We start from the raw sequence: 26,784 nt of genomic DNA, 5'->3' as shown, positions 1-26,784 counted from the left end.
AATTAATGAATTGTTCTTAGAACGTGATGGTTGGTAGTTTGAGAAAGAATAGGAGATAAAAATTTTGCAGTTACAAAAGTATAATTTTTATTTTCTTAAATTTTATAAACAATTACACATGTCAAAATTTTATTGCTTGAGTGACTTATGCTTTAGAATTTTTGCAGTTACAAAAGTATAATTTTTTTTAATTTTCTAAACACTTTAAAATATTTTAATATTATTTTATCATAATACATCTTTGTTTACAACACATATTTTATATACACAAAATAATCGAGTATGAAAAAAATAAATGTTGTGTTTTTAAAATTTAATCAATATATATATATATTGTATGAATAATAATAATCAATATATATATAAATATAAATATAATAAATATATAATTCAATATATATGTGTTTCAAATGTTTTTAAATAAATTAATAAAATATTATAATTCCAACAGTATTAATTTATTTGAATTTTTTTACTATACTTGTACACTTAACCAAATGCTCTTATGTATTTGTTTTAAAAGTTTCCTTCTTTTTATAAATAGACCACAAAAACTAACTTAACTTTAACACCAAATGTTAAACGCAAGAGTTATAGTATTTTTATGCTCCTAATTAGAAAATGTTATCTGTATTATCAAAGGTTGACTCGAGGCTAAAGAAAGATTATGATCCAAGACCTAAACTCCTTTTAGTTAACAAAAGAAAAATCCTAACTTAACTAAACTTCGTACTGGCTTCAGAGCGACTAAAATCAAATATTATGTTGTGTTGACCCTAAAATTGGAAACATATACAATCTTTTCCCTTTTTCAAAATAAAGTCAAAATAAAGTATTTTCTTTCTTCCAGCCCTCCCTATAAATATGTCATTTTGCCAAATGCTCTTAAACAAAAAAAAGGTACCAAACCAAAAGAGCGAGAACAAAAAAATATGAACACGATATTACAAAATGTATCGTGCTTCAAGAGAAATGTTAGTTCAGGACGACCATTCGACTCCAGGTCATTATCGTCTTCTTCCACTTCTCAAAAATACGATGTCTTTTTGAGCTTCAGAGGCGCAGACACTCGCAAGAACTTCGTCAGTTTTCTGTACAAGCAGTTAGAGACCAAAGGCATTCGAGCTTTCAAAGACGACAACGCACTGGTGTGTGGCCGTTCAATTGCACCAGTGATTTTCCAAGCCATCAAAGGATCAACAATCGCTGTCGTGGTGATCTCTCCGACTTATCCAGCTTCCTTCTGGTGTCTCGAGGAGCTCGTAATGATTTTAAAACTCGAGAGAGAAAAACTACTCACTGTGGTGCCTATTTTCTACGAGGTTGAACCTAATGACCTGAAGAGACAGACGGGAAAATTGGTGAAGCAGTTCAAGAAACACGAGAAGAGACATAGCACAGAGAGAGTCCACTCGTGGAGGGATGCCTTGAACAGATTGGCTACTCTCTCCGGCGACTGTTCAAAGATTTCGTAAACTTTCTATAACGAGACCATATCTATATGTTGTGTCGAGTCCAAAATTTTAGACTCTAACTCTTTTTTTTTTTTCATTTCAGGGAAGATGACGCGACGCTGGTCGATAGAGTTACTGAGAGAATATCGAAGATTTTATCCAGTAGCGTAATTAGTTTCGACGAACACATGAAGAGATTGTATCCGTTACTTGATCTAAATTCAAACGAAGGTGTTCAAGTGAGTGGGATTTGGGGAAGAGGAAGCAAGGGAAGATCAGCATTCGCGAAACACGTTTACAAAAACATCTCACCCAACTTTGAAGCACATTGTTTTCTCGAAGACGTTAGAAGTATCTCACTACATCTTCAAGAAGAAGAGCTTCTTTCCAAGATGCAAGGAGAAGTCTTGATGAGCACAAAGAGCTCTCACATGTGTCTTGACGCGATCAAAGCAAGGCTCGGGAACAGGAAGGTTCTGCTAGTGGCTAACGACGTGGACAAGATAGAAAAGTTAGACGCGCTTGCTGATGAATTTAGTTGGTTTGGACCAGGGAGTAGGATCATCATAGTCACACAAGATAAGCATTTGCTTAGTTCATGGGGTGTGAAAAGTGTCTACGAAGTTGAGCTCTTGAAATGCTGTGAAGCTGGTAAGCTCTGGCGCTCTGAAGCCTTCATACGGAGAGATGATCATGTAGGTTCCGAGCTTTCATTTTCGATCCTGACATGCAATGAAATATAGGCCATGTTCCTTTTTGTATTTGATGCATAGATCCTCATCTAGATTGTAGCATCTGAATATTGCATTATAGTTAGTATTTTTGTATTAAGATGCAACATCTAGAGGATAAGTTGTCTGTTTTTAAAAAAAAATAAAATTTGAATAGTAATAGTTTAAAAGACAAAAACAGAGCATGATTTTTTGTTTTTAATAATGAACTAATTATATATTTAAATCAATATATCTAAAATTAATTCTACATTATTTTGCGAAAACATGGTTCTGGCGGAAAAAAAAATTACTGTCTTGGCAAAAAATACGATTTTATGATTTTAGCAAGAAAACATAATTCTGATTTTGACTGAAAATGTGATTATCAAAGTGCAAAATTATTTTTGTTTATAAAGTTTATTAGTAGAAATTATAAGTGCATATATAATTATGAATTTTAAGTTTTATATAATTTATTTAAATTTGTGTACAACATTTATTTTAATTAGCTTTCTAATTTTTTTGAATTTATGAGAAATTTTATTTTTAGTTTTATTACATGTGTATAAGTTTATATTTTAGTCTTAAATTGGTGAAATAAAGCAAAAGTCTTAATTTGAGATGTTAATATACACATATGTTAGTTTTTTGAAGAATATTTTTAGTACAAAATTGCAAAAAAAAAAGATATAATTATTCTATTAAGTAACCCAAACTATAACATAGTATAGCAATTTAAAATATATATTATTTTACTTATAATAAAGCAATCATTGTAAGTTTAATATGAGCTGAAATGATTTATAATACTATTTTCTTACAGAATAAAATATGCTCATATAAAATTTTGTTTGTGTTTTTAATATTTTATATTCAAGTTAAAATTTTCTATAATATAACTATATAATAATCAAAATAGAATAATTCATTTATTTGGTGTGTCTCATATCTGTTTTCGTTTATTTTTTTTTAAAAGAAACAAAATGATCTTTTAACATGTCTCAGGCAATTTTGATTTTTATAATTTTAATGTAAAACTGTCTCGTATTTGATTAATATATTGCATCATTGATGAAATATCCCATAAAAATTCTATAATTGTGAAAATATAAACCGTAACCTGTTCCCCAATACTGTAAAATAATATAAATATTAGTTAAGTTTAATATTTTAGTTTTATCAAGTAAATAATATATAAATTTTAATAATAATGATTTTATAAATTGAAACTCATCATCATTGATTTAATATTTACTGTGATATTAGTTTTTATAAATTAAATTATACTGTAGAATCAAATATGTTTTGTTATTTTATGTGTAAATATACTTTAGTTTACTTTTATAATTTACAAATTAATTGATACATAAATTTATTTATTTATAATTATTTAATTTAAAATTTAATAATTATAAAAATTTATATAACAATATAAATCGAAATTAAATTAATAATAATGTATAATCATTATTTAATAATAATTTCAAAAATATTTAATATTTTGATATTTAGAAAATTTTAATTTTTAAAAAATGTATATTTATATTTTTTTTTTAACATATATCCCCCTAAGATTTTATTGATTTGCAAAATCATGAATATTTTTAGTTATTAAATATTCGGTTTCAAAATGTAATCTGCATGCCTATATAACAATAAAACATGAGTAATTGCTCTCGTTTCATTGCACTATTGATGCAGATAGAGCGAGGGAAGTTGTTCTGTACAGCTTATTGATGGAGATGGTGTATACAATGTCTCTGGCATAGATCGATTCATCAAAAAGATGAAGCTAGGAGAGTGTGGCCTCCCTTATGCTGGTGTCTCCATTATGGGTCCTCAAAGCAGCGTTATGCATTCTTTTAGCGAGGAGACACTTTTGTATTATTCAGAATCTTTAAGAATAGTTTTTGTGATGTGACAGGGAAAGAGTACATTATTGAATAATTTGTTTGGAACAAACTTTATGGAGATGGATGAATTTAAGGGAAGATATGCTCTCATCTGATAGTAGTTGCATAGTTGATTTTTGTGAAATTTTGTGGAGCTGTGTTGGTGTTTGCTGGTTTAGATTGCTAGTTAAGATGGATGTTTATGAAGTGTTCACTTAGATCTATCTCTATAAATTTGAGTTTGAAAAATCTTAGGAAGAGATTCATCTTTTATGAAAGAACTAGGTTTTGGTTTTTGTATTGCCCCTATAGATGTTAGAAACATGTATTCGTTTATTCAAAGCTGCCTTTGGTATTATCAATGGGTTATTACTTATTACCCCTATTGCTTATTACTAATACGAGCTCATCTGTAGGTTGAATGTATCATTGTTTCTCCAATTTTATAACCCAACTGGGCACAATCGCTACAAGCCCATAGACCGCTAAACGCTTAACCACCCTGCAACCGGTCACGTTTTAGAACTGAGGTTGGAGTTAATCATTGTTTCTTCTTACCGTTGAAATTATATTTTCTTCTTACCGTTGAAATAAGCATAATAGACAATTCTTTCTTTTCGTTTTGTATTGTATATTATAGACGAAAAAATGGAACGGCCCATCTGTTATCCTTCATTCTTGGATGGGATGGACTCTTGATTCGTATCCTTATTTATGCAATGCTAAGAGAAGTGTTGGGCCTAATTAAAATATTAGTCGGCCGAACATATCATCTGATGTTATGTTACATCTATCTATATATATATATATATATATCATCACAATACTAAAAGGGGAATATGCTGAGTTTTTAGGCTGCCATGTCACCAAAAATAATCAGCCAATCAAAACATTTCCTTTTTTTGGGCTTAAAGTTTACGTGTGCAATATTGTGGGATTATATGTGTCTTGATTTGTTTGATTATATATTGCAGAATAAAGCCTAATAAAAACCAATTTAGTCTTAAGCCCATTCTGATTCCTAGCTCATCAATGAGAAGGTCACACTGGGGATTAGGTCGTCTCCATCTTCGACGATTCAACATCAATGTCTCCGCCATTGTTAAAAAAAAAAAAATTTATTCTCCCTCTAAACTTTCTACCTCCCGTGTCTCTTTATCTCTTCTTTTTCTCTCCCTCCCGTTGAGCGTTTCTCCCTTAATCCAAACAATGAATTTTCGGTTTACATTAAACCTATTAACTCCCACGAACTCTCTGTCTCCCTTGATTTACAACCAAAACTTGATGTGTATTCAAACCGATTAACGCCTCAACCCCTATAAACAGGATATCATTGAGACTGGAATCAATCTTCACTCGAAAACCTAGAAAGCTCTTTTGAAAATAATGGCTTCATCGGATGTTGGGTTTCTTCAATCAGCCCTCAGCCACTTTGACGCTCTCAGACAGCAACGACCATGTTACACTCAGGCTTTCTTTTTGTTAGGTATTTGTGGCTTTTAAATAGCACCAGCGAATTGTAACTCTGTTGTCTCCGTGAAGACAGAGGAAGTTGATTTCATTTTGTAAAGCTTGGATTGTTTGGGTCCTCAAACAAAGTAGATGATCGTTCGTCTTTTGCACCGGTTGCAGCAGGAAGTTGGACAAATCCGACACTTCTCTTTGGTGCAACATATGTGTTTCTTCCAATGTTACTGGGTTATCAGGTTTCAAATTTACATCCTCACCCATATCTAATGGAACAACCTACTATAGCAATACGTTCTTATTTACTTATTTCCTTTTACATATTTCGTGTTGAACTAGCAGCAACGATAGTGCCATGTTTGTAATCTTCCACAGGGAGAAAACTAAGCTCATCAACCAAGATGCACCCACTCTTGCTCTTCGGGAGATTCGGTTTTACTCCTACACTACATCGGTCATGCGTTTAAAATTGTCACATTATCTCTGAATGCATCTCGAAGCTCTAACCTATAATAGATGAGTGGCACTGGAGGGCAGGAGCTACGAAAATGCCTTGAGGAGCTAACTGGCAAGGACTACGTTTTCTAGATTCGTGTCAGTCCATGAAATTTCACCCTTAACCACCATACCTTCGCCTCTGCAATTTGTGATGATAGTTTCTTCGGCACTCAATGAGAGGTGGTTTAATACAAGTTTTCCATAACTTTTTCTCCTAACTACTTTTAAATAAGACATATACAACTGCGTTTCAGGTAGCAGCAGGAACCAAGCTCCAGTCGTTGACATGGAAGGTGGACAAGCAACATCATCAGCCAGCTACGGTTGATGACTATGGGAGTCGATGGAGCAAATCTTCCCAACTTTGAAGACAAAGAAAAAAGCTTTTGTCTTCAAAGTCTCGATCAAACTGTCAATCCCATTTAGCTTTTGTTGCTTTTAAAATTCATACATTCCTATGTTTTTCCTATTTTACTTTGATTTTCTGAATACTACCCCCACCAAGATTTAATATAATAAAGACAGTGTTAGCTGTTCTTTGCAAATTAAGAATATTGGTATGTTATTGCATGAGTGCATGTTCACATAGTAACAACAAAACAAAACCCGTATACAATATATTCATTATTGACTGGCAAAAAAAAAAAATCTCACAAACACTGCAGCGTGCTTACGAAATCTCAACGGAGAGGCAGCAATATCAGCAGCACCTATCCAATTTTGATCTCTTCCAAACTGGGCTTATGGGGCCCAATTTCATTGCTTACATTTCAATTTTAAACTCTTTAATGAACTTTTAAATTACGTTTTTCTGATCCATTACGGTCCACCAAAACATTACTCACCGAATACAATTTTAAACACTTCAACAATCATTTTTATAGTCAGAAAAAACAAACAATATGTCCAAGTTGGGACTATGCAAATTTGCCGCTACTAGCCTACTAAACACACCCTCCATGTCAATTGCTCTTCCCACAAAAAATGTTCACAAGACAATAAACCTTCCACTGAAAAACACAACCTAATGCCTCTAAATATACAATATTCGGCAATTCAACTACAGTAACTCAAACACAACTAAATAAACATTACTTTCTCCTTTAACAACGACTACATGATAACTCCGCGCTTGCACGGGACCTCGCCCCTAGATAGGCTGTCCACGTAGGATATGAAAATCAACCAATCAGAGAGCCCAAAGTTGTCACGTCATCTCATTTATTTTTTCGTAAAAAAATGACAAAACAATGCAAAGGAAATGATCGAACCCGGGTTAGTATGACTTAAAATATAGGACAGTTACCACTAAACCATTGAAACTTTCTTGGACACATATACAAAAACCACTAAGTATGTAATCACAAACTCTTATGTACAGTTACAATAATATGAATTCCACTTTCAAGACTCCGATATTTTGTTTTGTAAAACAAACTAAGTGACTAAGCTAATATATTTTTTGAAAGTGTGAGAACATTGACAAATATGAAAAAGCATAGATTTTTGTTTTCGTGACAAAGTTAAGAATTTTGTAAAAGTAAGTTTACATATAAATTTTCGTGAAAAATATGAAAAAGCATAGATTTTTGTACAATTTTGACAAAACAACTCAAAACATAGTTCTCTGATGTCTTAATAAAATATTTTAAGGATGCAATAATTAAATATATCAATTCAATAAATTTTGTAATTTATAGACAAAACAATAACACAACAAATTTTGAAACATTGTATAACCTATCGATTTTTTTTATGAGAATCCAACTAAACAAGATAAAAAATAGATTTACAAATATTTAATTACCATTTTATTCAGTTTTGATTAATTTCAAATTGTAATAATGTATCTTTTTGAAGTTACAAAAAATAATGTTCTTTTTTTATTACATTAGCATTATATATAGATTCTATATACACAAATAAATATAATATAACAACATAAGCTTACTTTCTCCGATTCATATGAAAACTTTTTAAGTTATCCACCAAAGCAAATTAATTAAATCAATCAAATTGTTAGAGTACAGCAAACTAATATATAATTTTATTTTAAATAAAATCATTTAATAAGGGTATTTTCATTAAAAATAATAATAAATAAGTATGATGACATATATATATATATATCAATTCCATGAAAGAAATAGAAGCTTAATATGGAAAAAAATCTTAAATACAAAAAACTCTAAAAATTAACTGAATCCCCAACATGAGACAAGTAAATAATTTCATTCTTCTTATATTATATAATAAATATATATTATTTACTGATAATAAAATATAGTTATTCATCTATCACAAATATCTATGCAAATATGTGAATCAAGTATAACAATCAAACAACATAATAATTTCCACAAAGAAAATTTAAAAAATATATTTATGTTATGTAGTCTTATTTTATATTTTTTAAATAATGTAATACAATATTATACATTATTTTTTTGAATTGAGAAATACATATAATATCTTATCCGCGCGTAGCGCGGTTAAAAAATCTAGTGACAATACTAAAAGCAGCATATTCTGTATCCAAAGAACGCCGCACCATCAAAAATATTCGCCCAATCAGATTTTTTTTTGGGCTTAAAGTTTACGTTTGGACTTTATGACCAAACAGATCATTTTTTTTGTGCTTAAAGTTTACGATTGTGTTTACGTTTGGGCTTTATCCTATACTAAAAGGAAGATATAGAGTGATTTAAGCCTATCCACGTTGACAAATATATTTCCCCAATCAAAACATTTGGTTCCTATACTAAAAGGAAGATATAGAGTGATTTAAGCCTATCCACGTTGACAAATATATTCCCCCAATCAAAACATTTGGTTAATACACGTAGGATATCATCATCATCATCATCATCATCATCATCATCATCTACTAAAAGGAAGATATATAGTGATTTAAGCCTATCCACGTTGACAAATATATTCCCCCAATCAAAACATTTGGTTAATACACGTAGGATATCATCATCTACTAAAAGGAAGATATATAGTGATTTAAGCCTATCCACGTTGACAAATATATTCCCCCAATCAAAACATTTGGTTAATACACGTAGGATATCATCATCTACTAAAAGGAAGATATATAGTGATTTAAGCCTATCCACGTTGACAAATATATTCCCCCAATCAAAACATTTGGTTAATACACGTAGGATATCGGTATAATTAAAAAAAAAAACAAACTCGAGACGGATAGCACGATTTGGTTAATACACGTAGGATCTCATAAGATTTTGTATGGTTCTCGTAACAGTTCTCTCGATCCACAACTCGACAATCAATTTCTAACCGCTCTGTGGGGGCTGAGCATGTTGGTAAGCCTACGTTTCTGACTTTCATTAGTTTGTTTTTGGTTACAAACTGAGCTGATCTAAGTTTTTTTGTTTGCGTAGTCGACCCTGAAGCTGCTCTATACAAAGAGCTCTGGCATGCTTGTGCTGGTCCTCTCGTGACGGTCCCTCGACAAGATGACCGGGTCTTCTACTTCCCTCAGGGACATATTGAGCAGGTGAGATTTCTTTCCTAGACTCCGATTTGCTTGTGATTTTTTTTACGTTTGGTTTTAATTTTTTTTTGTCGTTTTCTTGATGAGTAGGTGGAAGCATCGAAAAAACAAGCTGGCGGAACAGTAGATGCCTCTCTATGATCTTCCTTCGAAGATCCTTTGTCGAGTCATTAATGTTGATTTAAAGGTAGGCTTCACTTTCGTTTGGTAATACGCTTTTTTTGTTTTTTGAGTGTTTGAATTATAAGCTAACTTTAAGATTTGTCTATGATTTTGCATTAGTGGTGCTTATGCGCAAATTACTCTTTTTCCGGAACCTATTGTAAGTTATATTTTCTTATGTTCATTTAGTTGGAGCGGAGTATAGGATGATCATATTCTTCGAAAATCTGATATATTAATTTTTTTTATCTTCCAGCAAGACGAGAATGCAATTGAGAAAGAGGCACCTCTTCCTCCGCCCCCCAGGTTCCAAGTGCATTCCTTCTGCAAAACCTTGACTGCTTCGGACACAAGTACACATGGTGGATTTTCTGGTTGGTGCTTTAGTTATATATTGAAAACCAATATTCCTGAATTTTGTTCCAATATATGCTTTAATTCAATGTTTCCCTTTGTTTCTTCTTTCAGGATATGTCACGTCAGCCTCCTACTCAGGAGTTAGTAGCAAAAAAATTGCATGCAAATGAGTGGCGTTTTAGATATATTTTCCGAGATAATGGGAATTTGTATGAGTTGCATTATTCTTTATCTTATTTAATTTTCGTTCCCTTAATCTTTTGCGTCACTAAACTCATACCAGGTCAACAACGAAGGCATTTGCTTCAGAGTGGGTGGAGCGTGTTTGTTAGTTCCAAGAGGCTGGTTGCAGGCGATGCATTTATCTCTCTAAGTTTTGTTTGTTTTTGGTTCATTGTATTCTTGATTTGTATCTATATGTTTAGTTGATCTGTAATATCTGGTTCTTCTGCAGGGGTGAGAATGGGGAATTACGTGTGGGTGTAAGGCATGCAATGCGACAACAGGGAAATGCGAGAAGGTAATGCCTACTCTTCTGAATCCTGTATTTTTTTCTTGCTCTGAAACTCCAGTATATTCTCAGTTTGTTTGATTCCTTATATATACGTAGCAGGAAGGCACACAGGTTACAAAGAGAACAGTTTCCTCTTCTTTGTTTCTTTACCAGGAGCGTTGAGATCATATATGACGCAATATTACATATGGTAGCTCAGAAACATTTCCATGAGCTGATCGAGGTAATGAGTTCACCTGCATAGCTGCTAAACCTACCATTTGTCTACTTGCTAACCAAAAAGAGTATTTGTCCTATTATATCTGATGTTGTTTAATATATATGCCCCAGATACAATGGTACCTACAGATGATGTTTGAAAAGCAACTAAAGTTACAAGATACCAGGAGCTCTTCCTCAATGCCTTAATCAAAGCAATGCAATGGCATGTTTACCGCATCAAAATTTGGTTTCAGGACAAACCGTGAACCAAACTGAATCTGCTTTTGTATCAGTGAAACTAAGTCCATTTAACTTTCTTTTCTTTTTCAATTCGAGTACAATTAAGAAAATATTTATCTTGGGAAAATGAGTACACATAGAATACAGCGAAGAACCTATATATTTTAGATGTTTCTATACTTAGAGGTGATATAAAGCTCAAAAGTTAGGAATGTGTAAGAGTTTCAATTAGAGAAAATTTTGTTTAAACAAAGAAAGAGAAGACTACTACAAGAAAACAAAAATAACAAGCCACCACAGATAACCATGAAAGTTTAGTAGAGTAACATATAAGGTTATTTTCGTTTGGCTATACATGTTAAGTGGGAATTAGTTAAGGTGGTTTGTTGCAACTCAGAGATACAATAATGCCAAATGTGTTATAAAAAAAGTATCGTTTCCTTGCTTTGAAGTCCAGGAACACATAGTGAATGTGATTACAAAAACAACTGAAACTTTATATTTATTATAAATATCAAAATAAGTCATTTTTTTGTTTAACACATTGTGACATGCATATCTTAACTTATAAATAATATTAGCTTCATTTACTATACTAGGTAATTTTCTCTTTGCATGTACATTTTCTAAAATAAGCACACTACAGTAATTGATTAATATTTTACTTAGTTATAATATTTGTTATTTTGGTTAGACATGTTACTTCCATATAAAGTATCTGTCTGGTTTGGTTATTATAGTGTAATGGATTGTATAGACTTTTCTGAGAAAAAAAATGAACAGCAAATTAAATTACTCCTTTTTAGGGTATTAGTAATCAAAATCAATTTTTGGTTTCATAATTTCACAAATCCAGTAACTAAAGATCAACGAATTAAATAAAATTAATATATCTACATATTTTTACAATCTTTTTACACTGAATTTTAATCGACAATAATAATTTAACTATAGCTATATTCTAAGATATTTTTCTGCTTATAACTAAACAAATAAAATAGTAAATAATAATATTTTCCTAAAATTTCAGTGTATTTAACACATACAACTTTATAAAAAAAAATTATTTAAAGAAATTAATATTTAAATCAGCTTTACTTATTATAATTGTAAAAATGGATTTATAATCGTAAAATAATATATTATACAAGATTAAATAACATATAAATACAAAATTTAACATGATATAAATAATACATATAGAAAAGAAATATGTGATGTTGAGATTAATAATATTTTCTCATAATAATCTAAACATATTTAACAAAAATTATTTCAGATCATAACTACGGATTAACAAATTCTTCGTTCATTTCCCATTTGTTCACCATCTCATACATATTTAGATAGTAAAAAATGAAAGTTTTATTCATTTCTATTCAATTTACTAATTATATTTTTTATAATCTAAATGTAATATATTGTAATATAGATATTACGTACAATGTCATTGGTATAAATCCCGGGCTAAAATTTCTAGTATATATAAAAGAAGGTTTCTTCTCTCCTGGCTAAGTCACCTAAGATTCCAGATCAGAAAATCAGCTCTTGTGAACGCGACACCTGTCACATAAATCAATCTGCACCGTTTCACTTACGTAATTTTGCAGAAGATGTAGGCTTTGTTTAGTTTTTGGGCCTAATGTTATGCTGAAGGGACCCATTCCATAAGAGAGTCGACATGATCATCGTAACCTGCGCTTCTCCTTCTCCGCCATTACCAGAGATTGCCATCGTGAAGAATCTCCTCCTAGGGTTTTCACGACATCGTTTGTTCTTCTCTTAATCAACTGAAACACCCACAGTTACAGATCCACCGCGTTAAACGCCTCTTTAATCCATCAACCACAATGGGTCTTTAATGCGAGTCTCTTTTCTCCAGGGCGGTCTATTTGTTAGTACAAATAGGTATGCCTTCGTCCTCCAGAATACCTTAATTTTCTTCTTCCCTTTTTGATTTCTCATAATTTCATCAACGTATACTCAATTTCTATTTTTCTGTCTAATTGTATGTGCAAACAAATATTCCCAATTGTAAAGAGAACCCCTAATTTGAAAAAAGTTTTCAGGCGATGAGTGATCTTCGGCCATAACAAAGGTTTGTAGGTTTTCATGTGTTTTTGAAGAATATTGTTTTATTTGACATGTGAAGTCGATTTTTGTTACAATGTGTTTGTTCCTGGACACCATCGAATAAAGTTTGTATGTACTGATGTTTCCCACTAACTAAATTCATTTTTTTTTCTTATTTCTTTTGGGATTGAAAACTAACGATAGTTGCTGATATGATTTTTTGCATTTTTTGCATTGAAGATCATTTCTCCATAAAATCTTAGACTACGAAGACGAGTTCTTTGCTGCTCTGATGCTTATCCTTGAAGGACATAGCTTAAGAACCACAAGTTAGATTTTGGGATCAATGTGTTTGGATTGGAGTAGTGTCACTGTGTGTTAATGTTTAGTTTTTTTAATGAATTGTTTGCAGATGCTTTGTTTGTTGAATCATTGTATGGTTTGAGAAGAAAGCCAGTTAGGTTGAGACTAAGCAAAGGTTCCAGTACAGAAGTCAACGTTCTGGTTTAAAGAAACGCCGGAGAGTCCTCTCTGTTATGTTTCTGGTACTTTCACTTTGTAGTTTGTTTATCTGTTAAAAGCATAAAGCTTGTGCCTTTAAGCTTGGTACAACTTTCTGATAGGTGCCTTTTTTGTAGGTTGTGTTACCGTATTTTAAATTAAAGTTGCATGGTATATATAACAAGGAAAAGGAAGCGAGGCTCTGGGAGAGTTTATGGGGATCAGAGGATCAAGGGTTTGATGAAGCTAATTTCTTTACAGGAGAGGAAATAGTTGTTTCAAGAAGGGATAATGGGAATCATGAGCTTTATGTTTGAGTACAGTTAGCTACGAGAATTAAGAAGTTTGTAGCTGTGTGCTATCCTTGGATAGATGTATCAAGTGAAGGTAGTTTCTGATTTATGTAGAGCACGGATGCTTTGTATAATAGCTGATATGATTCTTTCTAATAGTTAGGTTGAGCTTCATGCCTAGAGTTGGTAATCTTGATGTTCTAAACTGAAACCACATTCCGTGCTGTTAGTCCATTTCTGGATGGTTCTGAGTAATAAACTCTAAGCATATGTTTGAGTTATATGGCTTATTTTATGTTCGATTATTTTTAAAACTATATGCAAAAATTTGCTTATAAGCACAGTAAAAGTTAATAAATAATCAAAACATAAATTTCTTAAAAGTATAAAATATAAAATGATAATATACGTTTTTCTTTTTTAAAACATTAGTGTAAATTAGAAATATAACCAGAAATACATCAACAAAATACTTAATTTCAAAAATATTATTTTTCTATAAAACACAAATGAGGAGGATCTATTCATCAAATCAAAGTAAAAAGTGAAAAAGAATGAATCTAACTGTTGTTTTCATGTTTTGATGATTGAATTCAAATTATTAGAGACTAAAAATATTAAAGAAACACAACAAAAATTAATACATAATTAAAACATAAAACTAACTGGGAAACAAAATAAAACAAAATAAAACTAATAAAAACGAAACATAAGATGAAATTTGTTTTCATGATATAATAAGATATTAGAAATATTGTATGCAAATAGATGTAATTATGTCATGACTTACCCAAAAAAATATAATTAAATACTGATATGCAATAGAATGTGTATAATTGCATAATTTAAATGAAAAACACAAGAAAATGATAAAATAAGAGTATAAATGAAATAAATGATATAAACAAATAATTAAATAAACTAAAATTTCTATACTGCCAAAATAAAATAATGATGCATCTCCATTAAATTTAACGTCTGAAATCTAATTAGTTGTAACAAAACCGAAGTTGAATATTCTAACATCTGATAGTTTAGAATAATATAAATAGCTATTAAATAAAAGATATCAAGAAAATAAAATTCACACCACATATATAACCAAACTTTTCCAAATAAAAATAATTGTTAAATCGAATACATGCACTTCTTGGCGAAGAAATGGCTAGACAAGCCCCAAAGATAGAAGCTGGTCAAGAAGGAGTTTTGGGAAGCGATTTCTGAACCAATCGAAAGTATCAAGATCTCGAGTAATATGCCTATGGAAAGATTAAGCTGCAAGGAATCCCCAGAAAGATAACGTGTTCAAATCAATGGTAAAATCCATCTAGAAATCTATAAAAGGTTGATGAAAAGTTTTATGTTTCTCTGATCCAAAACCTGCATTTTACCTTTTAAATCAGTATGTATGTAGACTACTTTGGAGGTGGTTCATGGCCAGATATAATGAAACTAGATCACAATAAAGTTATATATGGAAAGATCTCATGCATAGAGTTCATTGGATCAATCGAATTATGAATATAAGTTATAAACAATTCGTATTTCACCTTCAGAATTGGGCCAAAATCATCTGAATCTGAAAAAAAAGAGAAAACTGCTATGTAACCGTATTTTTAGGAAATTGTTTGACTAAGTAAATATATCCTGATCGAGTTGAACTTTTGTATACATACTCATGGCATGTCAGGCTTCACAATCAACGGTGGGATTTAGGAGTGAGCGGTTTGTTTCTTAATTATTCATGTCTTCTTGAGCCTGTTTGATGCAATATAAAATAGTGTGACATGTATGGCAAATATGATGTTTGGTTAGGCAGAAAATTTGGTTTGGCCTAAAAATCGGCAAGAGTATTCGGGGACTCATGGATATATCTTCAGGTAGAAATAGAGATGGTCTAGAGACATAATTTACATGCATCACTGTGATGTTACCAAAGTTGTTGGTGTCCTCAATATACAGTTTTTGCATTATATTCATAATGTATATTGTTGTTTCGCAACCGGACTAACATTTACGTAACAGAAAGTATAGATGTATGTAACACATTTTAAAGGAATATCTTAAAAATTAGAAGTATCAGTGCATTGATATATATGCTCATAGATATCTACATTAAGTATTTTAAAAATATGGATATACATAAAAATCTTTTTAATAGCATGATAAATATATGATATCTAATGGACAAGACTCATCGATTGTATCACACTGGCTCGACTTTAAAATACAACAACAACACACATTAATTTTTCTTGCAATCTACATGTTGTATCGAACAAATTTGCCACAAGTATTAACAAAAATAATATATGGATTTATTTTTATACTTGATGTTTCAAAACCAAATTAGTCGACCAAGTCAATATTCTATAAATTACTAAAATGTAAATGTACGAATAACACAATAGACTGGTGTAGACAAGACTCATCTGCCAGCCAAATGAACATACAAAAATTGTTCACAAAATATACATAACATCCTGCGCGTAGCGCGGACCGACCCTAGTATTTAATATTTCTACGAAGGACTGCAAGTTGATACTTTGACAATTCTTCATTTTTTGGTTGAAGGAACTTTGTAATTTTGTATAAATTATGTGTTTTCTTGCACCATATGCAATAATTTTTTAAAGAAATTTAAAATTATATTTTAAAATAAATTTTATTAATATTATAGATTTTATTATTTTCTTACCAATATTTTAATATAAATCTGATTTAATTAAAAATATATTCAGATAAAAATAATTTTGTTTATTTAAAATTATAATAAGAAATATATACATATATATCTAAAATTTTAATTTTAGATAAATTTTTCTATCTATTTATTTCGGTTAAATATATTAAATCAATTTGTATAAATTATTAAAAAATCGATATAAACTTGTATAATTATCAAAAGTTAAAGCTAAACAATACATAAAATCTATGACTATATAAGAAGATAAAGATTTTACAGTTAAAATATATATTTTAAAAAAAATTGTAGAAATTTTTAAAAATTTTAGTAATAAAAATTATATAATTATAAAAAGTAAAATGAAATAGTATTTTTGAAATTTGTGATGTCATATTTGAATATATTTATTTTAATGGCGATGTATGTGTTATTATCATATTCTAAAAAGTTTACAAAAATAAATATCAACATTAAATGTAATGTATGAGTTATTATCATATTTTTAAAAAATTTATCAAAAATAAAAATCAACATTAAATGTCTGTCCATGTCATATTTAGCTATAACCATATCATTAATTTTAGTGATTATGTCATATAGTTTTTGTGAAAGTGATTGTAGATTGGACATGTGGCATAATCACTTTTCAAATAATATTTAGGGAATGTTTAGAGAAACTTTCTAAATACAATATTAAAATAAGAAAAATACAGTTGGACAATGTTTAGCCAGCCTATGACTCTTTTATCTAATTTGCCACAGCTTTGACTTTTATTCTTGATTAGGAAACACAAGAAACCATGACGTATAAGAATAAGAAAAGTCTTATTTGACTGGTTTATCGAGTAAAACAAAACACTGTGACAGTACAGTACAGTCGTCCGCAAATGTATGTATGACTAGGCAACTAAAAGTAGCATACATTACTTTTACCAAAAAAAATAGCATATGTTACTGCGTTACGAACTCAGTGACTGCACGGCGATATCGCATTAAAAATGCTAGAAATTTTCAACGACAATTATATTTAGCAAACAGATTACCTTAGTTATTAAAACATGTTTATTGCAAGTTTTTTAGGTTGGATCTCTTAACGTAATATAAGATACGGTCTCTTAGTTTTTAACTAAAAAAGTTAAGAGACGTCTATTAAATAAGAGATATAAAAGACGTCTCTTAGTTTTTTTAGTTAAAAACTAAAAGACCGTATCTTATATTACGCTAAAAGATTCAACCTAAGAGACCTACAATAAACATGTTCTAAGGTGGTTTAAATTACTCAGATCTCCAGTGTTTGTGACGTTGCAGTATTAGACAAAAACTAAATTATTAATGTTTCAGAATGGCTATTACGTTGCTATTTTAGTACATGTCACTATAAATGTAGAACAATTCTGTAGAATAACTCGGTTTTTACTTATTAAGCGTCAATGTCAGGGGGTCAAGTAGGACGGGCGGTACGTGAAGGGCCCTTCCTTCGAAATGATTTCAGGCCATAGAAATAGGATTGACCTCATTATCCCATTTCTATGATTGACTTAAAAAGGTTTGACTTCATTATCTCCTCCTAAGTTTTTGTAATCCACATTATTTCTTTTTGAACCATTGAATTCATTAGAATCCCTCCAAGGTATAGTTTTAAAATAGTTCTACATTTACAATGAAGTACATAAAATTAAGTTCAATAATTTTTAACATTGGTTTATTCTGCTTACAAATGATGAAAATATTACATAGAAAATTTTAAAACTAATAATCTCACATGTTTTATATGAAGTTTCAAGTTTAACTACACGACCATGAACCGGGTTACGAAGATCTACATGTGACAGCTTTATTTACATTAAACTGAAGAATTTATGTAAGTATTTTTATATTAATTCGTACAGTTGTTTGATAAACCGCTTTATTGCGGATTCGAAATTCGAATCTCTGGGTACATTAGTATTAATAAACTTTCAATTAAACTTAGACCTCAAGGTGTAAAACCATTAGGAGTTTTATAAATTAATATTTGAAAAATCAGTTACACGATGAATTGATAAACTCTACCAGTCATGAATTGGATAAACAAAATTTGACACAGTTTGATAAGATAATAAATTTTGAAAATCTTATGTAAATATATGTTCTCATTATAAACATACATTAATAATTAATGTATACAAATTTTATATAATATAAACATAACATTGTGTTGTGTATTTTTATTTACAGTTCTATTTTTAGTTTTTCTAAACACTTTAAAATATTTTAATATTATTTTATCATATTTCATCAAAATCCATATTCATTTACAATCCATATTTTATATATCTCAATAATCGGATACTAACAACATAATTTTGTATATATTTTTAAAATTTAATCAGCATATATACTGTTAAAATATACTTCAATATATATACATACATACATATATATATATATATATATATATTTAAAATGAGTTGTTATCAATTAATAACTTAATATTATTAGAATATTATAAGTTCAAAACTATTAATTTATAAATTTTTACTATACTTGTACACTTAGACAAATGCTCATATAATTGTTTTAATTTTTTCCTTCTTTTTAAAAAATACACGACATAAAGCTAACTTAGTTTTACCACTAAACATCGTAGGCTACTAGTTAAGCGAAAGCGTTAGTACTGTTGTGCTTCTAATTTGAATCCGTCTAACTTAACTTCGCGTTGGCTAAGTAGCCACTAAAATCAAATATTCCGTTGTGTTGACCCTAAAATTGGAAACATATACGACCGTTTCCATTGCCAAAATAAAGCCAAATCACATAACGTTTCTCGGAAGTTTGGTTACTTTCGTTACCGTATAGTGTTTCTTTCTTCCAACGCTATACATATATATATGTCACTTTGCCAAATGCTCTTAAGCAAAACAAGTACCAAAACAGCAAGAGAAAGAAAAATATGAGCACGATGTTGGAAAAAGTATCGTGCTTTAAAACAAAAACCAAGTCCAAAGGACCATTCGAATCCAGGTCATCATTGTGTTCGTCAACTAGTCCTGAAAAATACGAAGTCTTTTTGAGCTTCAGAGGCGCAGATACTCGCAAAAACTTCGTCAGTTTTCTGTACAAGGAGTTAAAGGCCAAAGGCATTCGAACTTTCAAAGACGACAAGTCACTGGTGTGTGGCCGTCAGATTGCACCAGAGATTCTACAAGCCATCAAAGGGACGAGAATCGCCGTGGTGGTGGTCTCTCCGACTTATCCAGCTTCCTACTGGTGTCTCGAGGAGCTCGTAATGATTTTGAAACAGGAGAAAGAAAATTTACTCACTGTGGTGCCTATTTTCTACGAGGTTGAACCTTTTGACCTGAAGAGACAGACGGGAAAACTGGCGGAGCAGTTCAAGAAACACGAGAGGAGACATAGCATTGAGAGAGTCAATTCGTGGAGGGATGCGTTGACCAGATTGGCTACTCTCTCCGGCGACTGTTCAAAGAGTTGGTAAATTTTCCATAAGGATTTTCTTAGCAGATTTAAATGGATTTTTAATATAAATAAATATTTATTTAGTTTAATGGGTTTTAAACAACTACTATTAAAACTTTATTACATGGAGTTTTACTTAAAATAAAGGGTTTCTATTAACCCGTTTAACAAAATATATTTAAATAAATAAATGTATTTATATACTATATGTTGGATTCAAATTAATCTTAAGACTGTAATCATTTTTTCAGGGAAAATGACGCGACGCTGGTCGATAGAATTACTGAGAGAGTATCAGAGATGTTGTCCACGGTAACACTAAGCAATGGTAATAACCTAATTGGTATCGAGGAACACATGAAGGAACTGTATCCATTACTGGATCTGAATTCAAATGAAGGTGTTCAAGTAAGTGGGATTTGGGGAAGAGGAAACAAGGGAAGATCAGCACTGGCGAGACACGTTTACCAAAACATATCAACCAACTTTGACGCTCATTGTTTTCTCGAAGACGTGAGGAGGATCTCACTATATCTACAAGAAGAGCTTCTTTCCAATATGAAAGGAGAAGGCTTAAGCACAAGGAGCTCTCACATGTGTTTGGACGCGATCAAAGCAAGGCTCGGGAACAAGAAGATTCTGCTAGTGGCTAACCACGTGGACAGTATCGAAAAGTTAGAAGCCCTTGCTGATGAATTTGGTTGGTTTGGTCCAGGGAGTAGAATCATCATAATCACACAAGATAAGCAATTGCTTAGTTCATGGGGTGTTAAGAGTGTCTACGAAGTTGAGCTCTTGAGATGCTGTGAAGTTGGTAAGCTCTGGAGGTCTGAAGCCTTCAAACAGAAAGACGATCATGTGGATGTTGAACTGTCTACTTACCGACCCAAGAATCTTCCTGGTTCAGCCCTGAAATATGTAAAGGCTTTGTTAAGTGATGGAGATCAGCTCATGGAAAGATTAAACGAAACAATATATAGTCTTTAAATTCATTTGATTTGAAAAGGAAAAGTCAAAGCCTTTATAGATACAAAGTGAAAGTGTAGATTTATGCATTAATCTCACCGATGTTACGCCCTCCTTTGGATATTGTTTTGCTAGTTTCTATGTAATACTGTTCTTTCTAATAAGGAATAAAAATACAAAGTGTGGAATTATGCATTAATTTATGCTTTTTCTTCCTTTTCAGTATTTTTGTTATTATAAATTAGGAAGACTTTTTTTTTTGTCACAAAAATTAGGAAGACTAAATCACAGATTACCCGGTGAAATATTTGAAGAAAGCTGAATGAACACCAATATAACTGAATAAACATGAATGAACTGGATTAATTCGAAAAGTCAAAATCCAAATAAACCAATGAGTTATTTCTTTGTTTTAGAATGTTGAAGATAAAATATTTATCTAGATAAAAGTTATATAACTGAACAAGTCTGAATGAAAACTAGACTAGACCAAAAAGAATCTGAGTAAACTAAATCAACTAAATGGTCATAGAAAATGTTAATTCTGTCCAAATTGGATCACATTTCTTCCAAAACAAGACGAACAAACATAATATCTAGTTATATTTCCACATCTACTCGTTATTGCTTAGTTTGTCTCTGTAGTGAACATTTTCCTAAATTAACGAATATGAAGGTTGCTCAAAAAAAATATTTATCTCAACCTGAATATGTGTGGCAAGTTATACGCCCCCAATACCCATTTATATGCGCATTTTACATTATTTTCTCAGTATATACTTGGAAAGGAAAAGGAATTAAACATAATTAGGAAATAATCGTGTTATTTGCTCTCGTAAGTGTATCTATATGCACTCAAACAGTTGTCATTTATATCAAGGTGTTCAGGTGTAACTTTGTGGTTCTCGTAAGTGTTGAGATAAGCTTGGAATAACTTAAAGATTAAGCTATCTATTTCCTAACCGAGTATAGATTTAGGAAATAGAAAAGTCCTTGATGATTAGGAGTTATCTAATTATCTTTTGTCTAGTGTGTTTAGGACTTTATAGCTTATATATATGGAGATGTCAAAGTGTGACATAATATGTGATTTGTGTGATTGATGAGCTTAAATTTTGAGAAGTTTCTTAAGCATTAATAAGAGATCATTCTTATTGAAATACGATCTTTGGTTCATATATTCTGGTTCTTAATTTGGTATCAGAGCCTTCCACAAAGAAACGTACAACTACGAGATCGAGCTGTGTGAACGGGAAAGACAACAACTATGGGCGACATCAAAGAAGAAACTGAGACGACCTCTAAGAAATCCGGGCCTTCCTCCATAAAATTTCCTATGCTAACCTCAATGAACTACACTGTTTGGGCTATGAGGATGAAGATTGCACTCAAGGTTAACAAAGTCTGGGAAGCTATTGACCTGGGAAGCAAACACGAAGAAAAAAATAACATGGCAATTGCTCTGTTATTTCAATCAATTCCTGAGTCCTTGACGCTACAAGTTGGTGACCTTGAGACAGCAAAGGCAGTTTGGGACGCGATCAAAGCAAGGCACGTTGGAGCTGAACGAGTACGAGAAGCTAGATTGCAAACTTTGATGGAAGATTTTGATAGACTCAAGATGAAAGACATGGATACAATCGATACATTCGTTGGAAAACTGTTTGAAATCTCATCAAAATCTTCATCTCTAGGAGAAATCATTGAAGAACCGAAGATGGTGAAAAAGTTCTTAAAAAGCTTGCCAAGGAGAAAATATATTCATATTGTTGTCTCCCTTGAACAAGTACTTGATTTGAATACCATAAGCTTTGAGGATATAGTTGGAAGATTGAAAGCGTATGAAGAAAGAGTTTGTGAGGGAGATGAAGAACAAAATGATGATCAAAAGAAACTGATGTATGTAAACTCGAATGTGGAACCTCAGCAAGAGAGTTATGGGGGCAATAGAGGCAGAGGACGTGGAGGACGATCTGGTTGGAGAGGAAGAGGTCGAGGACGATACGGCAACGGCAACGGCAACTTCTACGCACAGAAAGAAGCATACAAGCAAGGACAAAACAGAGACACATCACACATAACTTGTTTTAGGTGTGATAAGCTTAGGCATTATGCGCAAGATTGTCCTGACAGATTGCTTAAATTACAAGAAACCGTAGAGAAAAAGAATGAGGATATGGAAGAAGCTGACGAATTGATGATGCACAAAGTGGTTTATCTTAACGAGCAAAAGGTAGATCCAAGACGCTTTGAGGCTGATCATGATACAAAGAACATATGGTACCTAGACAACGGAGTAAGTAATCATATGAGTGGGATTCGTATGTTTTTTATGACACTTCATGAAGGAGTTACTGGAAAATTTCGATTCGGTGATTACTCTCGTATTGACATAAAAGGAAAAGGCTCCATTCATTTCAACTTTGATGGTGGCGAGAAGAAGATATTGAAGAATGTTTACTTCATACATGGATTAAAGTGCAATATAGTGAGCTTGGGACAGGCTACGGAGGCTGGATGCGAGGTAAGAATGAAAGATAACGAGCTTCTTCTACTTGACCGATCAGGCCAAGTAATGGTTAAGACTACACGTTCTAGAAACCAACTGTATAAAGTCTCGCTCGAGGCCGATACAGTTCAACTCCTCCAACTCTCTGGTAACTCTGAATCGTTCAAGTGGCATGCCCGTCTTGGACACGTCAACATGGATACGATGAAGTTAATGATCAACAAAGAACTGGTCACCGGCGTCCCACATATTGATGTTAAGAAAGAAACATGTGTATCTGGCTTGCTCGGGAAGCAAACTCGGGCACCGTTTCCGAAAGCAACCCTTTATCGAGCTACATGTCCTTTAGAACTAGTTCACGTAGACCTTTGTGGACCTATCACACCTCCCACACCTGGACAAGAACAGTATGTCTTTGTACTCATTGATGATTTCTCTCGATACATGTGGATAATACTCTTAAAGGAGAAGAGCGAAGCCTTTATCAAATTCAAACACTTCAAGAAAGTTGTGGAGCATGAAACCAAAACTACAATAAAAACGTTCAGGACGGATAGAGGGGGCGAATTCGTTTCACACGAGTTCAATCGTTATTGTGATGAAAACGGAATTTCCAGACATTTAACGGCTCCGTACTCTCCTCAACAAAACAGGGTCGTTGAACGGAGGAATCGAACTTTACTTGAGATGACGAGGAACATATTGAAGCATATGAGCGTACCAACCTGGCTATGGGGAGAAGCTACAAGACATGCTACGTACTTAATTAACCGGATCACCATAAGATCATTAACAGGGGAGACGCCTTATGAAGCCTTGCGCAACAAGAAACCAAACGTGGAGAATAGTGGTGAGCCGGGATGTGTTTGTTATGTGTCCATCTAGGAACAGATCCCGGGTCTAAGGCATATCGATTGATCGATCCCGTGAGCAAGAGAATAGTGGTGAGCCGGGATGTTATATTTGATGAAGATAAAGGATGGATTTGGAGTTCCGATGATACTAGCAAGAGCACTAGTTCAAACTCGTTTGAGTTTGATATACGAAGCTTTCAAGATGATGAAACAAATATGAATGATAATCAGGCGATAAGGGAAAACAAGAGCCTAATTGAAGTTGATGACGAAGAGGAGGCTGAAGAAGAAGAGGTCGATAATGAAGAAGAAGAACATCCACAACTAAGAAGATCAGCTAGGGTAAGCTCGAAGCCCGCTTACCTTGATGACTATATATTGCTGGCAGAAGCAGAGGGAGAGCGATTATTGTTAAGTCTAAACGAAGAACCATGGGATTACAATGAAGCTAAAGAACTCAAGGTCTGGACTGATGCTTGCAAGGATGAAATTGTGTCAATAGAAAAGAATGATATGTGGTTTCTTGTCGACCTTCCGGTATGAGTAAAACCAATCGGTTCAAAGTGGGTATTTAAGATAAAGAGGAATGCCGATGGGAGCATCAGTAAGTTCAAGGCTCGTCTGGTAGCGAAGGACTATGTTCAAAGACACGGTGTTGACTACGACGAAGGTTTTGCTCCAGTTGCTCGAATTGAAACCATTAGGTTAGTGATTGCTTTCGCGGCCTCGAAAGGATGGGAGATACATCATCTTGATGTTAAAAAAGCATTCCTCCATGGTGAGCTAAAGGAAGATGTATATGTAACTCAACCGGAAGGGTTCATAGTCAAAGGGAAGGAAAGCAAAGTATACAAACTTAGAAAAGCTTTGTACGGTTTGAGACAAGCGCTGAGAGCTTGGAATGTGAAGCTTAATGGGATTCTTCGGGAGCTTGGCTTTAAGAGATGCTCCAAGGAACCATCTCCTTACCGCAAGGAGGAGAAGAAAGAAGTTCTGATTGTGGATTGGGGGTTATAATTCCTACATGTCAAAGACGCGCCTATGTCTGTAAAAAAAGCAGAGTTCCCTGGAAGAGAAGGTTGGGATTGGGCGTTTGAGATAGAAGCAGCAAGATAGTGAATGACCCCTACAAAGTCAGAGGAGCCTTTAACTTGTTCTGATTCTTTCTTTGTGAAAACTGGCAGTCTTGTTCCTAGTATTCTTTTCATTCCTTCTGGATAGTCTCCATATGTAAGAGGCCCCAGCATCCTGAGGGATTTATGATAATTAGATTTTGTATGTATAAACCCTCTCCTTGTAACCTTTTTGTGCCCTGACTCACCAGCCGAAGAAGAAATCTTTGAATCTTTGGATTGCCATTTCATCATCCTTGGAGTTTGTACTAGGTCTAAATCCTATTGCAAATATGCTAAAGCCTACAGAACCTCCTTGTGTATCCTGCGCAATGTTTGTCATCAACTCACACATTGATCAAGAGAGGGTTTATAAAATGTAGAAAGCAAGGTATAGTATTACCTTGTACTTTTGTCTGTATAGCCTTGAAGCAGAGGCGTGGTCAAGAAGCAAGTTATGGGCTACGATATATGGTTCAGTCGATGAGTTGCCTGACAAGCAGGTAGAACAACGACCATGCGGTGTATTCCCACCGTCGTAACCTCCTACAGTGAATATATTAGCCTCGTTTATTGTGGTCCAGAATTTTACGTGGTTCCCAAACTCTCTGAAGCAAACATCTGCATAAGCTGTAAAGTCTTTTCTGCGGAAATATAAAAAAGTAGGTGTTAGTAGTTTTCCGGTCATTTTTCTTCTTCTAGAATTATGTAAAAAAAACGAAGGTAGGTAAACGCCAGTTTGATTAGCCTTTACATAATTCTGCGGTTGAGCCATCCTCCATATTCATCCTCGAGTTGCTGAGGATGATCGTAATGGTACAGTGTAACATGTGGTTCAATTCCTGTAGTAGTTAGGTTACATAATAGTTAATAATAGGAGTTACAAGGACACTCTTTAACACACAGGGCAGAAAAATAGGTTTTAAGTGGATAAATGAAGATGGGTCTTACCATGGGATACAAGTTCAAGGATGAAATTCTTGTAGAACTGTAAACCCTTTGGGTTAACAGAACCTCTTCCATCTGATAATGAGATAAGAGCTCATGAACTTCATTGGTCTCTTCCAGTGGAAAAATAAAATAAAATATAAAATGTGGGGGAGCACTTTAAAAGAAGACACTAACTGGGTGTAAGCCTAGACCAAGAGATGGAGAATCTGAATGCCTCTAAGCCAGTTTCAACCATCAGCTGCACATCTTCCTGCAGAGTGAGCAGGAAATCTGATCGTATATTATGTGATAAAACAAAAGTAAAACCTATATAATAAACACACACTCTTTATCTTAAGAGTCTGCTTGGTGATGAATAA

General features: G+C 32.6%; 3 protein-coding genes and 3 long non-coding RNA genes across 8 annotated transcripts; 5 read left to right on the top strand and 1 right to left on the bottom strand.

The window, feature by feature from the left end:
* Positions 1–932: 932 nt before the first annotated feature.
* LOC106297912 (TMV resistance protein N-like) lies at positions 933–2,197 on the top strand. The gene is made up of 2 exons (XM_013734048.1): positions 933–1,471; positions 1,558–2,197. The coding sequence occupies exons 1-2, from the start codon at positions 933–935 to the stop codon at positions 2,195–2,197; spliced, it is 1,179 nt and encodes a 392-aa protein (XP_013589502.1).
* A 2,930-nt stretch (positions 2,198–5,127) lies between these two features.
* Positions 5,128–6,525, top strand: LOC106299187. The gene is made up of 3 exons (XR_001261710.1): positions 5,128–5,765; positions 5,869–6,204; positions 6,279–6,525. It is a non-coding gene; the product is annotated as an uncharacterized LOC106299187 (long non-coding RNA).
* A 2,656-nt stretch (positions 6,526–9,181) lies between these two features.
* LOC106298755 lies at positions 9,182–11,188 on the top strand. 3 transcript variants are annotated; one of them, XR_001261549.1, is made up of 10 exons: positions 9,182–9,356; positions 9,435–9,550; positions 9,638–9,734; positions 9,830–9,869; positions 9,966–10,083; positions 10,178–10,275; positions 10,350–10,439; positions 10,521–10,586; positions 10,680–10,803; positions 10,911–11,188. It is a non-coding gene; the product is annotated as an uncharacterized LOC106298755 (long non-coding RNA). The 3 variants fall into 3 exon arrangements; XR_001261547.1 differs by having other exon boundaries at positions 10,350–10,586; XR_001261548.1 differs by having other exon boundaries at positions 10,350–10,586; positions 10,677–10,803.
* A 1,467-nt stretch (positions 11,189–12,655) lies between these two features.
* Positions 12,656–14,134, top strand: LOC106299114. The gene is made up of 3 exons (XR_001261679.1): positions 12,656–12,929; positions 13,507–13,639; positions 13,733–14,134. It is a non-coding gene; the product is annotated as an uncharacterized LOC106299114 (long non-coding RNA).
* A 5,353-nt stretch (positions 14,135–19,487) lies between these two features.
* LOC106299030 (putative disease resistance protein At4g11170) lies at positions 19,488–21,074 on the top strand. Its single transcript, XM_013735160.1, has 2 exons — positions 19,488–20,048; positions 20,285–21,074. The coding sequence occupies exons 1-2, from the start codon at positions 19,507–19,509 to the stop codon at positions 21,018–21,020; spliced, it is 1,278 nt and encodes a 425-aa protein (XP_013590614.1). The 5' UTR covers positions 19,488–19,506; the 3' UTR covers positions 21,021–21,074.
* A 4,253-nt stretch (positions 21,075–25,327) lies between these two features.
* LOC106297911 (beta-glucosidase 3-like) lies at positions 25,328–26,768 on the bottom strand. The gene is made up of 7 exons (XM_013734047.1): positions 26,751–26,768; positions 26,600–26,675; positions 26,426–26,497; positions 26,229–26,316; positions 25,878–26,118; positions 25,684–25,799; positions 25,328–25,610 (listed from the first exon to the last, which is right to left on the bottom strand). Exons 2-7 carry the CDS (start codon positions 26,658–26,660, stop codon positions 25,328–25,330), a joined length of 861 nt encoding a protein of 286 aa, XP_013589501.1. The 5' UTR covers positions 26,661–26,675; positions 26,751–26,768.
* Positions 26,769–26,784: the final 16 nt, after the last annotated feature.

The sequence above is a fragment of the Brassica oleracea genome, chromosome C6, assembly GCF_000695525.1.
Source record: "Brassica oleracea var. oleracea cultivar TO1000 chromosome C6, BOL, whole genome shotgun sequence".
Lineage (NCBI taxonomy): Eukaryota > Viridiplantae > Streptophyta > Magnoliopsida > Brassicales > Brassicaceae > Brassica > Brassica oleracea.
This window is presented reverse-complemented; position numbering and strand designations above follow the sequence as displayed.

Coding starts and splice junctions, on each gene's coding strand:
- LOC106297911 (XM_013734047.1), bottom strand. CDS start 26,660: ATGGTTGAAACTGGCTTAGAGGCATTCAGATTCTCCATCTCTTGGTCT. Junction 26,119..26,228: donor TGGCTCAACCGCAGAATTAT/GTAAAGGCTAAT, acceptor ATATTTCCGCAG/AAAAGACTTTACAGCTTATG. Junction 25,611..25,683: donor AAAGATTTCTTCTTCGGCTG/GTGAGTCAGGGC, acceptor TAAATCCCTCAG/GATGCTGGGGCCTCTTACAT.
- LOC106297912 (XM_013734048.1), top strand. CDS start 933: ATGAACACGATATTACAAAATGTATCGTGCTTCAAGAGAAATGTTAGT. Junction 1,472..1,557: donor GGCGACTGTTCAAAGATTTC/GTAAACTTTCTA, acceptor TTTTCATTTCAG/GGAAGATGACGCGACGCTGG.
- LOC106299030 (XM_013735160.1), top strand. CDS start 19,507: ATGAGCACGATGTTGGAAAAAGTATCGTGCTTTAAAACAAAAACCAAG. Junction 20,049..20,284: donor GGCGACTGTTCAAAGAGTTG/GTAAATTTTCCA, acceptor TCATTTTTTCAG/GGAAAATGACGCGACGCTGG.